Here is a 16,871-nt window from a genome sequence, read left to right on the forward strand (position 1 = left end):
CAGAATTCTTATGACTTTCAGACTTCATAGGTAGAGTTTCTACACTCACTTCAAGGAAAGAACACTTGATAACCAGGTTTTAATTTCTTATATTTGGTAGGGTTCAGTTTTCCTAGCAAAAAGGGCCTTTGGTCATTGGTGTCCAATCATGTGTACTGTATGTAGCCTTGGTTGCTCCATAAATCAACAGTTGACAGAAATGTCCACCAAAGGACGACTGACATATTATTCGGTTCAATGGTAATTTATGAACATTTGTTCTACTGTTCATTGAAGGTGGCTCAACACTACTAATAGCTAGACAATGTCTCCTGGGTCTAATAGTCAGCAAACATCTTGACTAAGACTTTAGCTTACAACCAGATGAAAACCAGTGGAGTTAGTCTACATGTAGACTAGCAACTCAAATATATATTCAAATATTGACCAAGGCCACCAATTCCACTAAAATTAAAATTTTTGTAAGCCAGATATGGGATAATTTATTTCAAATCTTTCACAAGTTTTCTGAATTTCCTGGCCACGGTTATTCAAAAGTTGCAGAATGCTATCCACTGGATGAACCTCTGGTGGACAACACAGTACACTAGATAACAATTTATCTGTTGGATACCTTTACTACCCTTTGAACAACTGGGCCCTTGAGTTCAGTTACACCCGACAAAAAAAAAATGAAGAGAAGAAATACAGATTCACAGTGTCAGTGCATATATACTACGGTAATCTTTGGATCACGTTTTGCCTACAGTTAAACATGAAAGATTTACACATAGAAGACCAAACTGGTAGTAAACTATATTACACATTTTTAGAAGATCTATACACATGTTACACAAACAAGGAAAGTATACTTACAGAACTGGTCAAGTTGAGATACTGTGGTAATTATATTCATGAACAAACCAGGTTGTGAATAATTTCTATACACAAAGCGGCAAAATAAATGGTCCATTATATTTGACATCTGGTTTTATTATCAAAAATTGAAATAATCTTCAACTGGATTATATAACCAGAGGAATTCATTACTTATATCTTTTTTTGTTTCCAAATGAAAATCTTATTCCTTAATAACCATAAAACAACTATAATGAGGAGTAAAAACTCTTTCTTTTTAATTTGGATTAAGAAAAAATCCTATTAATATCAACAAACTAAATGTTTAGTTCAAGGATTTAAAGGGTTAAAATGGGCTCAGATCTCTTAGAGCAGAAATTTTGACCATCTTGTTAACTTGAATGACAATGGCAGAGAGAAATTGTTCCTTGCTCACTTTTTCTTGTTTTTGAACACAGGCACCAAGTCTCGCTCAATAATTAACTTAGAAATGCTGTGAAATTGCATCTGGCTATATAAAATACAGTCAGCAAAAACTCTTTTAAACTCAACGTAAAGAATAGTTTCTGTAATCAATATGCAATAGTCACAAGGCATGTCACAAACAATTTCTCCTGTCCATCCCATTCAAATCAACAAAAATTCAGGAAAATCTCAGCATTCGTGAAGTGTTTCAAGGTATGAATCATCTCATACTTCAAGGTTTAATTTTGCTTTCTGACTGAAAATTAGGGAATGGGTTGCAACCTGTCAAAGTATCCTGAAAATATAGCCCAACAGTGTCTGTTACACTCAAAATATGTTACAGAAGGTTGCATTTATGTGCCTTGGGGCTTGAGAAAAAGGCACGAGCATTTTCAGCAACTATAAAACATCAGTAGCACTGACTTTCTACTAAAATAGGCTCTGGGATACTAAAATTTCAACTCTACAATAATAATAATTCATAAAAGTTCATAATACTATGAAGTTGGCGTCGTAGAGTTTGTTGTTGTTAGCATTCCTGCACTACTGCTTTCAATGTTTGCATCAATATTTTCGCTTTCTACATTAGTTGCATTGCTGCCCGGAGATAAGTCTTGTGAACCTGCCCCACCAGCCAGGAATCTGACACACTTCTTTTTCCGTCTGAAGCAAAAGAGATTGTGGTTAGTAACGATGATGATGTGGCATTTTTTACAAGGCACTTTATCCATACTTATATACTCCGATGCCCTTTAGAACTTTGTCCAGACTGCTTTGAGCAGTTTACAGTTTTGTGAGGAAATTTTGCAGGTGTCTTCAATCTAAAAAATTTAGGAAACAAAGCCAGACCACAAAACCTAGAGCCGACTTTTTATAATTTTTACCAGAGGTGTGTGGGTTCTCAAACATTCCCTGGCTAAACAGTACAGAGAACATGTACGAGACCTGGTTTAATGTCCTTATCCAAGAATACTCAAATTTCTAACCAATTCCAGATGTTATTGGAAAGGCATCCAACAAATTCTCCTCTGTCATTTGAGACCCCGAGTGTTGGTGTGGTCTTGACATTTCTCACGGCAGTCTAGTGAGTACTCTACAACCTGAGTTAACCAAGCAGTGGTTAACAAGCAAGCAAAGCCCCTTTGACTAAAAATTTTCAAATGATTCTAATACAAAGATTTAGCCAAGTCTGAAAATGGAGCTTCAGTTAACATTCCTTATTTCAAAATATATTTTATTTGTATTTACCAGAGAATATATCACTGAAAATTTTGCAAAGTAAAATTATAAAAATTACTGGAATAATCATAATAATAATAATGTTTATTTCTTGTATTGCACAGTCTAACATGCAATAAAAGATATGATTGAATGCGCATTACAACATTAAAAATCTTACAGCGATGAGGCTAATCCTAATAATGATAGTAATAATAACAATTTACAATTTTTCGGAAAAACAATAAAGTTAAAATATGGATCCACAATTACATAGACCGTTAGCCAACATACAGGGATGCAATTTTCTAAGCTTGACCCAACCAGGTCTTGGATGCAGACTTCCTGACACAGAGCCCACACAAGCCACAAAATTTTTCTGAAGTACAAGTTCATCTTACATTCCATCCATTAGGCAAACACCCAGGAATGATGGTGAATTTGTGGTCACATTTTTCATTGAGTCCTTCAACAATAAACATGGAAATGTTTTCGGGTTGGGGCATTGTTGGAAATGGGTGTGCCAATGTAAATCTATTATGTTCCATCATGACATACCTGCATGGTTTACACCACTCCTGTTGTCTATCAAGACCGTATCTTGCTCGACATTTTTTTGGATTTGTGATTTCTGCTAAATAAGAATAAATAAATTTCATTACCCGCATGTTTATACTTCTCATGTAAAATGTTAATATCCAATTGGCACATTTATCAACAAAACTCTCTCCTATCAGAGTTCCAAGCTCCACCTTTTCCAAAGTTCACATTTTCTTGGTTGCCAGAATAAATATTGGGTTGCTCGAAAGAAAAGACACTTTGTGCAAGACTATATGACATCCCAAATTGTAAAACAAACAGCTTGTCTTTGAAGTACACTGTTTGCATTTATTTTTGGAAATTCACTTGATAAATCCAGGCTTAATACTAGTGCAACAAAAGATGAAAAAAGGCAAAGTATGACTGAAGAAATAAGGAAGAGACAAAAATAAGAGAATTTTTATCTCACTGACTACAGGGGGCCCATACAATCTGTTTGTGTAGCTGACTGTTGTTTTATGGTGAATGTACCAGATTTACCGTTTGCCTCGCCTATAGTGATATATTGCTGACTATGTACATAAATCATTGATAAATAAACGTTGAATTACTTTACTGTGGTGTATAGTCATCCTTTTGCCTCAAAAATGTTTTTTTGAGGGATTTTGAATAAGTCTGAGATCGTTGTTAAAGTAATGCATAAAAAGACAAGGGTGGAAGCCTTGTTTTGAATGGGTTCAAGTGCCTGAACAATTTTCGTCCCGAAAATCGCATCACTCCGCATTCAAACTTCGCAGCATTAAGGTCAAAGATGCACGATTCTCCTCGTACCTTCCAATCAAATATCCATCCAAACAGACTGGAGCTAGCCCTCAAAGAAAATCAAAATCCCACAGTATTTGAGCATCTGGGATGCATACCAAGATTCTCGTGTGCCAGCCAGAAACCGTCATGCTGATTGCCCAATTCAAAATCTGATTGACCAATTCAAAATAACGTCGTCCAATCAGAAAATGGCAATCAGTGTGACAGTTTCTGGCTGGCACATGAGAATCTTGCTATGCATCCCAGATACTCAAATACTGTGGGATTTTGATTTTCTTTGAGGGCTAGCTCTGGTCCGTTTGGATGGATTTTTGAATGGAAGGTACGAGGAGAATAGGGCATCATTTGCCCTTATGCTGCGAAGTTTGAAAGCGGAGTGATGCGATTTTCGGGGGGAAAATCGCTTGGGCGCTTGAACCCTTTCAAAACAAGGCTTCCACCCTTGTCTTTCTTTTATGCATTACATTAATGACGAACTCAGACTTATTCAAAATCGCTCAAAAAAAAAACATTTTTGAGGCAAAAGGACACCTATACACACCAGGTAAAGTAATTCAACATTTATTTATCAATGATTTATGTATATAGTCAGCAAGATATCACTATAGGCAAGGTAAACGGTAAATCTGGTACATTCACTATAAAACAACAGTCGGCTACACAAACAGATTGTATGGGCCCCCTGTGCTTTGACCACATCAAATAAACCCCTAGTTAACCCACATAAGTGATCAATGCAGAGTTTCTCCTTATGTACAATACTGATAAAACATCAAACAAACAAATGATGAGAACAAAGAAAAAAATATATATCAGGTGCTGCCAAATTCTTAAAATTCACATTTTAATTGTTTGGTAGACGGAGAGGAGAATTACTAATGAGATCTCGGAAGTGAGAAGGTGAAGTCATCAAATTGTTTCCCCTAATTGCCATTGTGGCCAAAATGGTTGCAGCTTCAAGCACTGTCTACGACCAAAGGTGAGCCCCTTAGTTACCTTGCGATTTATCTCTTTTTCTCTTCTTCTTTTTCCCTTGTTGTGCGTAATTGTCCCTTGCACTCCAGCCAGGGTATAATTGCATGTGTAATGCTCGTTCTTTTCTTGCCATTTCATAATACTTTGCTTGTTCTTGTCTGTCCAGTGCATGCCACTAAAGGAGAAGAGAAAAGAATAAATTTAACAAAAAATTACCACAGCTTGAATTATAAGAAGAGTGTTTCTTGATTGGGAGTAAATCTCAGTGAACTGGAAAGCACTTGAACTTTAACCAGCAAGGAAACTGTGTCTTCCACAAATGCACAAGATTTTAAGTTAACCCACATCTCAAGGCAAACTATGAATTAATTGCAACTGCTCTGTGCCCTAAAAACTTCCAAAAGATAGGAGTTTGGAATATCTTAATTAACACACCCAATTACATTTTCTTTTACACTTTACCACTTACAAGAAGGTTCTTTAAATTATTCCAATAAGCTCTATTTTAACAATGTTTTTCACTTGTTATGTTACTGTGTTATGTCTAGCATAGTTAATGATAATTAACACTGAAAAGCTGTGATGGAAGTCGGGTGTTCAAGAAGTCAAATACCAGAGACTTCGTCCTTATTCAGTTGCCTGCTGTCGAAGGAATATCGTCTCTCAATGAAATGACATAAACAGGGCTTGACACTAACTTTTTAACTTACTAGCCAAGTGGCTACTGACAACTTAGATGTTACAACAGTTTCATTTTGTTTACTAGCCAAACTGGCTAGTGGAAATCGAAAATCACTCTAGCCAAAGCTGAATTTCCACTAGCCTGTGGTTAGTTGGCTAACAAGCCCTGCATAAAAGGTACCTTTACTGTACAACAAGAATATGAAAGGGATCTAGGCACCAAAGGTCATGTGGATGGGCCTCCTCAAATACGACGCTTTTACATTCCTCTTGACCATTTAGGGAAAGGTGATCTGTGTTTTATCACTGACATGGCTATACGCTGGGCTGAGTTGAGAGTGACTTCTGTTTAAGACACCACAGTGTTCCTTGTAAAGTACAACACGGTCCTTACCCATATGAAACCCTCAACAGGATTGTAGCTAAGTAATCATGCTGCCAGCTGAAATTTCAAGTGAGGCGGTTCAAAGGTGGTGAGCGAGCCTACCAAGTAGGCAAGTAGATGAACAAAAGCCCATCTTTCAAACCGGCAGTCTAAATTCCATAGGGATCAACAAACGCTTTTCATTCCACTAATTTATTCATGTTTTTCTCGTTGCCATGTTCCCACCAATAACGTAGCTCCATTTTCTGCCTTTAAAAGCACACACAACCCACAATTCCTCTATTTGCTACGATGAAGGGCTAACGCTCGAAACGTCAGCTTTTGTAATCATTACAGTGGCCAATTTACCATTTCAACTTTGTTGATATATCCAAATTACCAAGTGCACAACCTCAGAAGTGCCTGTTGTGCTTTAACAAGCCATCACAGGCCAGAAATCCAGCCAATGATTGCCACTTTTTCATCTGGCAAATTTCACCAGCAGCAGGTGCTTAGCAACAACCCTGTTATGAGTTGATATTCTTGGAAACACCTAACTTACAATTACAAGGTTTAAATCAAAGAGAAGAATGAAATATGTTAACAAGTTAATAAAATAAAATTAGCAGCAAGCCATCCTTTGGTCACACGGGGTTATTACAACTTTTGCTCTCAGTTTTAAAACAAATTCAATTTTTTGCATTGCTTTATGTTTTTTGGTAATGAAATTAGAAACTACTGCAGAACACGAGGCATTTTTCATTGTGGATAATCAATAGAATTGTTATTAAGTGCCTCCAACATCCAAGTTTATGATTGTTGAAAACATTGGGTAACAACTAGCCAGGCAAAGACAAACTTATAGTACTAGGCAAAAGTCTGTTATAACCTTGACACACCAAGGTTCAGGCATGCAGCTATGGAATAGTGAAGGCTGTTTTGGATGTACGAAAACACCATGTCCTACAGTAATCTGTAATTTGGCATTACCCTTTTTCCAAGTATCTGGTTGATTGCTGCGCTTTCTTTCAACGTGCACTCTGATACGACTTTAGAGCGCATGTCCTTCATATACAACATGAATGCATTAAGAGGTTTCTTGACGTGGCCTTTGGGAAGTCCGTTATTTCCACTTACTGAAGTATCCATTCGTGGGTGATCAGGCATTGCTGGAATGCTCTGTGACGATAACAAACTGAAACAGAATAATTATACCAATTTAGCCCTTCAATTCCCATGAACTGATTGTTAATTCTCCCCTTGAGCTGTTACATATTTCTTTCTTAATTAGTTACAAGAATTTGGTGATAGATCCAGGCAACAAGTTCTACCTGATACCTTAAAGTATTCTCATTAACTATTTAGGGGATAAGAGATAGCTATTATGGGGAGAAGTTACATGTTAATCACTTCTGGGAAGGTCATGGGCATGAAAAGGAGATAAATCAGAATAACTGTTCCAAAAACAAAGTAGTAAGGCTTTCACTCCCCAGATCTGATTCTTAATTCTCCCTTCTTGCTGTAACACATTTCCTTGTACATTAATTATGAGGATAAGTTTGAGTATATTCTCACGACCTGTTTCCTGGATGATATATGGATATCGTGCTGATATTGTAAGGAGAAATGTCACTCTTGAGGGATGACAATGTAGAAGAAAAAAAAAACAAAGGCTTCCATTTTAGCACTAAGTAAGTTTCTAATAAAGCCTGTCTTCAATATGTTCCCTTATTGGGAAACCCTAGAAATAACAAAGCTCCATATTTTATCCATACTGCTTTCCATACATTTCACAAGCTGCTGACAAAGAGAATTTGCTTAACAATCAAAGAGCTACTATATAGTTGGTGATCATTTTCTTCATTCTTATAACCTTAATGTGTGATTCAGGGGTGATATTGTAAGGAGAAATTAGATGCTGGTCACTCTTAAAGGTTAAAAGGTTAATGGTGTTTAAGATTATTACCTTCCAGTTCCACAAGTTGATGGGGTACGATTTATAACTGTTTGGTTTGGAGGGGGTGGTGGACAACAGACCCCACGGGGGTCTGCCGTTATTGTTGGGTGGGTTAGTCTTTGAATGCCAGCCGATGTTGGTCCAACTTGGCTTGGATAGTTTGGATACTGAGATGGTGGTTGGCTGATGATTGGCGAGTGGGGTTGCCTATAAAGACAGACACAAAAGATAAATGCCATACAGATTTAGTGAGCTATTCGAGAGTTAATAAAACTGAAACTCATTAGAACCAGTGGCAGATCTAAGAGAGGGGCATGGGGAGCCCGGAACCCCCCTTTTTTGAGGTAAAAAAAAAAAACACAGAAGGAGGTAAAGCCGGCAGGTGAACACACACAAATAAAAATGCCCCCCCCCCTCCAGCTCAAGATCAAAATCCACCTCTGATAACTACCGTCATTCTTGCACAATCAGCAGTCATTTTGGTATAATTGGTTTATTTTATAAGAACTTTTTGATAACAATATTCAGTTTGGGAAGTTTAGCCATATGTATTTAAGTTTGGGACACATCAATCAGCTTTGTTCTGACACTTTCACATCTATCCACTGACATTTTCCATTTAAGTGCCAGTTATCAGGGTAAATTTGAGCCAAGGGAAAGAAAAATGAGGAGTTTGAGTTAACCAAGTTTGGGTCACGTATGATGAACGATCCTCGCAGTAGAGAGCGCTATTTATGCAAAAGCGAAAATCAGACCTGAAGTTCGGGTCAGTTGATAATAATTGCCAAAAAAAATCTATTGGCTACCAGAGGAAATCGCATTTAGTTCAAGTAATCTGGGTTCTACTGTAAACATTTCACTAAATCCATGTTTCATTTGTATGTATACTTGAAAGGCCAATTTCAGCATGAAGCTCTGGGGGTACTGCTCTGTTGACTGTTCTTAAAAGCTGATAGTTTCTAAAGAAACTGTTTGGGGCTGCATCGGTGGGGGTAATAAAATAATTTGAATATATCAACAAAGTTGAAATGGTAAATTGGCCACCATTACAATTATAAAAGCTGACGTTTCGAGCATTAGCCCTTCGTCGGAGCGAAGGTCTAACGAAGGGCTTTGCCCCGATGAAGGGCTAATGCTAGAAAGGTCAGCTTTTATAATCATAACGGTGGCCAATTTACCATTTCAACTTTGTTGATATATTCAAATTGTTCTTAATAGCCACTAACATGATGCTGATGAAGAACATCAGTACCAAACTCAGCTGTGCCTCGTCTGAACAGCCACACAGGACAAAATGAATTCTAGTTGTCAATTAATTCACTCACCACAATGGAGGATCATAATGATATCTTCTACTCTCTGGCCCTTTTACTCCAGGGTACATAGGGTATTGATACTGTGGGGCAGTCGGGTATGGATGATGATGAGCTGGGTGAAAGATACCTGCTGGTCGTGAGCCATGCCCACGTTGTAGAACATGCTTCATGTCATCTTGTGATGTGGGCACAGGGCCCCCTCGAGAATAACCCGAGTGAGAGCCAGAGTTTAAATGTTCATTGTAACGATCAGGAAAAGAAAGAAGTTGGGCAATTGGTGCTGAACTTGCATCTGACCTTTGTTTAGAATCCTATTTACAAGAAAATCAGAACACTTGATCAGACAGGTAAAGTCTAAGTATGCCCTAAGTGCTTTTACTTAAAGCTAACCCTTTTAAAACTTAGACTTGACCCTTTCTTCCCCAACACGACGCAGTCACTGATCCTCCATACTGTTCTTTATACATTTCTGATGGTACTGGCAGGGTGAGTAATTGCCTCACTATTAAGAGCTTCTTAAAGTGGTGTTGTTTTTTCTATTTTTATGACTTAAGTGTTTGATTCAGCAGTAATGATGTATGGGGAAATTAGATGAAAATCACTCTGGGAGGGGAGGGAAGGGGTTAACAGGAATTTGATTGAGGTTGACAACCTACTGAGAGTAGATAATTTAAAAAAAGCAATTTCACTCCCAAGGGTTTTTTTTTCTTGAGAATATAGTGTCACAAGCAACATAGATAATGGTACAGTCTCTCAAGCAGTTGCATTAGTACGTATTCTAAAACTTTTTACACAGCTTTCTCTTAAAAAAGTTACAGACTGCACAAAATACACACACACACAAAAAAAAACACATCAAATTTGAATGATTAGTCTAAACAACTTGATGCATTTCCAGTACATTCAGCTAAGGAATGAGATATACAATATAATTTGGTTTTATCAACTGAGTTCATAAAATAATGTAAATTGAGAAAAGCTTATGTTTTGAGTGTGAGCCCCTCGTCAGAGAGAAAGAGATATACACTCTTATACTCCAGAAAAGAGTTTGACTTTGAACAAGTTGAAGGTGTTACGTACACTTCTGGTTGCTGGAGTAATCGCCAATCAACAGTTTGACAAAGAAAGTGGTTGATTCTAGAGTCAATTAGATGTCAGTCTCATGGCTTTTTTTTTTTTTTTTTTCATCTTCCTCTGAAAGGTCTGTTTTACTGTAAGTCCCACTTGTGAGAATCATTCAACCAACTAATTTAGCCATTTCTTTTGACTAAGTGAGCTTTCTTTTTTCAGCTGCAAGTATGGTAAACATATTCAACACCCTTTCAAGAATTTAAACAAAACTGGTAAATTCAAGACAAAAATACCACTTTGGCTGACTTCCACTTGAAATGTTGAACCAGCTACACAAAATTATTGAAAGGTTTAAAATATCATTGCATCTACAACCAACACGTTCTAAGTTCTTCAATTTCACTGGGTTAAAACTACAGCTACAGGTGCAGGAGAAATTGTGCAAATGCGTTTTTGGAACAAACGTTAGTTTCAAAAGTTCTGAAAGAAAAATGGACAATATAGGTAACATCAAAGAGAAGCCAGAAAATGACAAGTTAATTTACTCGAGGTAGGAGGTGACCAAATTTTAATGAACGTTTCAATTTAATTATATCAAAAATTTTTCAGCTGTGCAGAAGGCGCAATTTCTCGTTACTGAAGTGGTCGGTTCTATTTTAAGTTTAATCCACAGAAATATAAAATCACCATAACAAAATAGAAACATCTTTAGATCGGTGCACAAAACTTCATAACCTTCGCTGGTTAATCGATCAATATCAAAGAAGGCCGTTAAAATGTTTCAATGCAAGCTTTGCAGTTTGTTCGCTCTTCTCGCGTCGCGGCAATTTCGTTATCTGTTTTACAGCCTAGAGCAGATAAAACCAATACTGCCATCTGCCGTTGGAAATATAATTTACAACTAAAAATGGACTGAAATCAATGGACTTGAAAGCGAATGGATTCATTTCAATACACGGAGATTTAGAGAAATCTGCCATTATTAATCGACGATCAACCAGAGGATTTTTATATATGCACAAAAGGGCACATATGACCGAGTTCCCAGATAGCTTAAGGCAACTTTAAGGTGTAAATGAAAAAGGCTTGAAGAGTTTTTGCCCTTCTTAATGGAAGGCAAAACAGTAGATGATATCTTTTCATTTTGAAATAGGTGTTTGGGTGATTTTTTTCAATTAAGCTCTTAACACGCTTTTGAGTTGTTGCTAGCAGGTCTATTGAGAGGAAGTAGTGTGCTCTTCACATAAAACTCGGGCCGAAAATATCACCACGTTTTTTTAACCCTGAAACAAAGGAAGCGTCATTGAGAGCTGATGGGAAGAGCAGCAATTTTACTATGTTCCTAATTCGTTGCCTCTTGAAGCTAGAAAAAAACTTACCGGAAATGCAAGGTACAAGTGCTTTTTTGGAACGTGTGATCAGCACCGCGCGCGAGAGAGAACAACTTGCTCTGCAGAATTTCCCGCGAAATCGAACCATTTCGAAGTTTGAAATCCGGACAGATCAGAAAAAAAGTCACGTCAACACACCATTCTGATCTTTTGCAATAATCCTGTACTTTCAATTTTCCACACCAGTGAATCAAGTCAATCATTGTCAAAACCGATTTAAACAACGGAAAAATGCAGCTCTAAACTATAAACGTCTATAACTTCCCTTCATACAGAACCAGCTAGCTTGTTCAGCTCAGTCGGGGTGTTGGAAATTGCTCATTACTGTTTGTCCCGAGTGGACCGAGGCGTTCAATACAGCGTCGCTCCAAAAGTATGTGCCGTTGAAAGCACAACCAGCACGTCAAAATATAAAAACACTTGGACAATGAATCAAAAAGTAACTATACCAAAGAGGAAATTATACTAAAAACCTCACAAAGGAACAAACACTGAATACCAAATAGCGCTGCGCTAAATCACTTAAAATAAGGTCGGCGAACTTTTCTGTGAAAAACTTGAGCTGTGGTACTGAAATCCGATCCTAAGATATAATTACAAGTGTTAAAAAGCCTTTACCTACTATCTAGCCTACGGTAAACCACTAAAGGCACAGTATAACTCCCGAACAGAGGGAAAAACCATGAAATAAACTCAGACTTGTGAAATAGTTTCGAACGATTTACACTTCACAACAACCCGTCGTTTAGATAAATATATGGCCATCGAAACAAGTTTCGTTGCCGAAATTTTCCCCAAGACCTAGACAATGTATATTTTTTCGAGGCCACTTGGGGCTAGTGGCGGCATCCTTTGATTATTTATACCGCGAAGCAAGAAATTTTAAAATCGGAACAAATAACATACTCCGCTGAGAGACACGTTAACGAAACTTGCGCAAATCTTTGGCCGAGAGCTTGGAACTTCTAGCTTCTAGCAAGAAACTGCAGCAAAAATTATGACGGCATATTCCTTTCGGTAAAAAATAAAAGTTTATTTACTATTTTTCTAAACAATATGATTCTATGGTCGAGACTTTGAGGTCGCCGCTTCCAACTGTCCCCCGATCCAACGAACCAAAGTTGCTTGCAGCAACACCGAAGCGCAAAGCAGAATAGAAGTCGGCCAACTTGCATGAAATAATTAGTCTTGCTTTAACACAGCCTGGCTCAGAAGTAAAAAAATAAAAAGGTTCCCTCACCTCTGAATTTTCGGTCTCCTTTTTGATCAGGTCGGACTTGATATCGTTCACGAGGTCCAAATGCGCACCGTTCTCGGAGTCCTCACCATCTTCCTGCTTATATTCTTTCACTTCATCGTCCGCGCCAAGATCTTCCGTTGAACTGTTGGGTAGTTGAGGCATTTTAGCCTCGTTAGTCGTGGAAAATCCCTCGAGTTTCGCTGCTTCGAATTTATTTCGCCTCGCTGTGTTATGCTGGTATATGAGCTTCAAGAGTCGGCGGCAACTCTAAAGGAATAACATCAAAGGAGGCCGACACTATGATTGACAGTGATTAATCAGGCGATCAGTGAAAGGGGCCAATAAAAAATGAGAAGATCGCCAACGTCATCATAATTATATTTCCTACATTCTTGATGTCAGTCCAGCCCAAGTTTAGCGGCTTTTCTCTTCAAAGTTTCACACCTCTCTCCCTGAAAAATTACAAGTGATTCACACGATATAGGCCAAGCAGGGAAGCGTGGATCTTTGTTGAGAGATAAGGAGTACTTCTCAGCGGACCCCCAACCCTTGTAATGAACATTAAACTCTTTCTGCTTCTATTTGATAATGTGTAATCGCATTTAGCGCTTATAGCCATGCTTAATAGTCTAACCTTTCCCAATGTTAACGTGCGACACAAATGAGCCTTGCTAACCGAATTTTCGCCTAGCAAAGGAAAAGATCTTATTTTGATGTTATGTAGCGACAACGAGCAGATTCAAACTACAGAAGGGAAATTCGCCGCCTTTACGGACGGATGGGGGTAAAATATCGAATTTATCCTTTATATAACGCATGTAGGTAAAACCGGAACTAGCTACTCTGTTTACCTGTTGTCTTATGCGTTCGTTGAGCCCACTCGTGTTGCTAATAAACAGGAAACCAAAATGACTTAAATACCAGAGAATTCACGAATAACTGTAGAAGTAAAACCTTACAAGGTTCCAGCTGCAGAGCAGAATCAGAGCTTGATTTGCTATAAAACTAGATATTTTTTCCTAATTGGTACCCAGATATAACAAGATTCACAGACAGATGGAAGCCTTCGTCATGATATCTAGTTTGAACAGTTTAAAATAGAAATGTTAACCAGGAAATCTTGTTGGAAAGTTTTTGCAAAAAACCCTTTTAAACGAGATCAAAATAATTCGATAGTCTTGAGCATTACTCTCCAACAATTGGGTTCCACTAGACATGAAAATCCTTTCATCGTCCTTTAAGATATAAATGCTCATCTTCTCTTGACCAATATTTTGCTCTTAAACTCACTAAAACTCTAATTTCTGCATTACTCCCTGCTTTGAGTGTTTGGCAGAGCTATTAAGACCAATTATAATCAAATCAAAGATATGTTTATGTCTGTGAAAATGTCTAGCCTTGTACTTTGCTAAATCGTTGTGAGAACGTACTGCGATATCCCTGCCTAAGAACACGCCGGCTTATTTCAAAACTAATCCTTCAAACATAAGAATTAAAACATCTCAAGACTCAAGGTAAATATTTCTTAAATGTTCCAAGTTTTTGTATTTCAAAAGATGAGGTAGTAGATTTTTCTGGGCTGGTTTTTTTTTTCCCGCCGCGTTGAGGTTACCCCAACCTCCCCTCCCCTGTTAAAAAGTGCGCATAATTTCTTTGATGAGAGCGTTCCATTGTTCCTTCAATGATGTTAGCCAAGGTTGGACACATCAAAGGGGCCGCCACGTCTCGTAAAAACGTAATTACTAAAAGTGTCAACTTCACTTTAAGAGGGTTCCAGTGGTCAGGTGAAGCAGTGCTAAATAAACACTTACATTACCGTTAACAATGCCTTCTACGTACTTGCTGCACAGAAAATGGTCTATTAAAGTTTTAAAACTTAATTATTGCAGCTACGCTCGTATTTGGCTTACCAAAATTTTTCTTGACCGCGCGCGACGCGTGTAAAACGCGTACTACGTGAGATTACGTGGGAGGAAGTCAGATTTCGTTCTTCAAGGGTACCACCCGTTGTTTTCCGTAGCTGCCTGCCTGTCGCCTCACAGCGTGTAAATACGTGATATTGCTCAAGTTATTTGTTTTTAAATAGGAGCGTTTATCAATAGGGCTATTTTCCCAACCTAAATCATAAAGAGACAAATAATATCACTTTGAAATAAGAAAAACAGGAAATCGGCCTAACCACATCATTCGTTGCCGCTGTCCTCGCTACGTTGCACCGACTCTCAAATTTACGTACACAATCACCTCGAAAAATATCTCAACTTTTAAAAGAATATCAACAACATTTAAGATAATTTCAATTAAAGGAAATGTTCAAATCATCGGATATAATAAACAAAAACGGTAACAGGGATTGCGTCAAAATATTTTAACCAGGCGTTGAAATTTTATCATCTTCCCTCAGAAAAAACAACAGAGGTTTCACCAAAAAAAAATGTTTGTTTATTTTTGGATCAAATAAAATCTATTCCCTGATCGCCTCTTACGAAAACGTTTTTTTCATTCAATTCCAATGCGGCTAATTGCCTTCGGAAGCCATATCATTTTTCTGGAGAGCGTGTTTTATTATTTTCAGTGGAAATGAAGAATCTGCAATATACACCGACAGCCCTGTGTCGGTAAAATTAAGCGCGGTATACCAAAGACAGTCCTAATTTTCCGGTCTTACAGCCAAAGACAAACAAACTGCGCAGAAAACACTGTACTATGACACAAATAATTCATCCGGAGAAAACCCACCAAACTAATCCTAAATAAAAAAAGTTGATTGATCAACGTAAATGACGAGGATTAGAACTTTCTCTCGCATATTAGCACTTAGATAATCGACATGTGGGTTTTTGTCGTTACGCAATTAAAGAATGTTCTTTTAGCAGCGCGTGAACTATCTTCAATATTGTTATGATTGTACCACCATGCCATCATATTTTCAATTACGTTCTTCGGTGGATACATTGATAGCAGTTTTGCTGAAAAAAAAAAGAGCCGGGTGATGTTCTGTACGTGTAAGCGGTTTATTTTTGTTATTGTCATCTTTCAGTGTTTTCCTTGCAAAAGGAATTGAATTTTTTAGAACTGTGGAATTCTCGTGGTTTCAGACCAAATACAATATCAGAAATTGCGACAAGAAATACACGGATTTAAGAGTTATTTTTTAGTTAGGCATGAAAATAAACTATCCGATAATACTCAAAATTATTCCGTGCTAAAATCTACTTTGTAAATTGAAATAAAATGATTTGACTAAAAAGTGACCAAGGTGTTTTGCAAACACTGGAAAATCCAGTTTTCAATTCCTAAGATTTGTTAAACTTCCTCAATTTCGAGTTTCCCTCAAAAAATGGTCTGATATAACCTTGACTTTTTCTTTTAATAACGCGTTTTTTCAGCAATTTCGTTTCAGTGAAATTAACAAAAAAAAAAAAACTACAGTTTTTCTTCTTTCCCACGTCCGCGACGAACAAAAAGCGTTCCCTGTCAAAGAACGCTCGTAGTCCTTAAAACTTAGTGAAGCTTATGTTCGAATCTTTCCTTAATAAAAACATGATATGAAAAGCAAGTTCCAGCGAAATGCGGAAGTTGTTCTGGTAAATAAGAAATCGAAGAGCAGTTTTTTTATAAATTTGAATAATTATTTTCGCTCGCATTTAGACGGTTGTCGGTTTTCATTTCTTGAAATATAGGATACAACCTGATTAGCATGATTTTTTTCCTTCCTTCTTCAAATGGCGTAGCGTGAAAAAAATTTTAGACATTGAACTAATAAATAATAGTGATTAATTCGTTGTCGGGTGCTATATTTTTAAGCCAGATTACGCGCTGTGTTCAATGTTTCTTTAAAAAGAAAAAAAAAGGTCTAAACACAGAGATGATGTTTCGATTCAGGATACATGGTAGAAACTAAATCAGACAATTCCGAACCGTGACGTTGTCTTTTAATCGACTAACAAAAATTGTTAATGTTAAATTAATTAAAATTATTCCAGCGTCT

The 16,871-nt window shown here is 37.4% G+C and overlaps 1 protein-coding gene across 3 annotated transcripts; it reads right to left on the reverse strand.

The window, feature by feature from the left end:
• Positions 1-200: 200 nt before the first annotated feature.
• Positions 201-13,170, reverse strand: LOC111346760 (uncharacterized). Of its 3 annotated transcripts, none has more exons than XM_022954046.2 (7): positions 12,881-13,170; positions 9,188-9,489; positions 7,872-8,069; positions 7,043-7,100; positions 4,882-5,035; positions 3,079-3,154; positions 201-1,965 (listed from the first exon to the last, which is right to left on the reverse strand). In XM_022954046.2, exons 1-7 carry the CDS (start codon positions 13,040-13,042, stop codon positions 1,800-1,802), a joined length of 1,116 nt encoding a protein of 371 aa, XP_022809781.1. In that variant the 5' UTR covers positions 13,043-13,170; the 3' UTR covers positions 201-1,799. The 3 variants fall into 3 exon arrangements, with proteins under 3 accessions (XP_022809781.1, XP_022809775.1, XP_022809767.1); XM_022954040.2 differs by having other exon boundaries at positions 3,079-3,151; positions 6,896-7,100; positions 12,881-13,162; XM_022954032.2 differs by having other exon boundaries at positions 6,896-7,100; positions 12,881-13,162.
• Between the last annotated feature and the right edge of the window lie 3,701 nt (positions 13,171-16,871).

This window comes from Stylophora pistillata, chromosome 2 (genome assembly GCF_964205215.1).
Source record: "Stylophora pistillata chromosome 2, jaStyPist1.2, whole genome shotgun sequence".
NCBI lineage: Eukaryota > Metazoa > Cnidaria > Anthozoa > Scleractinia > Pocilloporidae > Stylophora > Stylophora pistillata.

Excerpts from the sequence above, each read along its gene's own strand:
- LOC111346760 (XM_022954032.2), bottom strand. The coding sequence starts at position 13,042 with ATGCCTCAACTACCCAACAGTTCAACGGAAGATCTTGGCGCGGACGAT. Across the intron at positions 9,490-12,880 it reads AGGAGACCGAAAATTCAGAG|GATTCTAAACAAAGGTCAGA; the intron begins GTGAGGGAACCT and ends TCTTGTAAATAG. Across the intron at positions 1,966-3,078 it reads GAGTGGTGTAAACCATGCAG|ACGGAAAAAGAAGTGTGTCA; the intron begins GTATGTCATGAT and ends CTTTTGCTTCAG.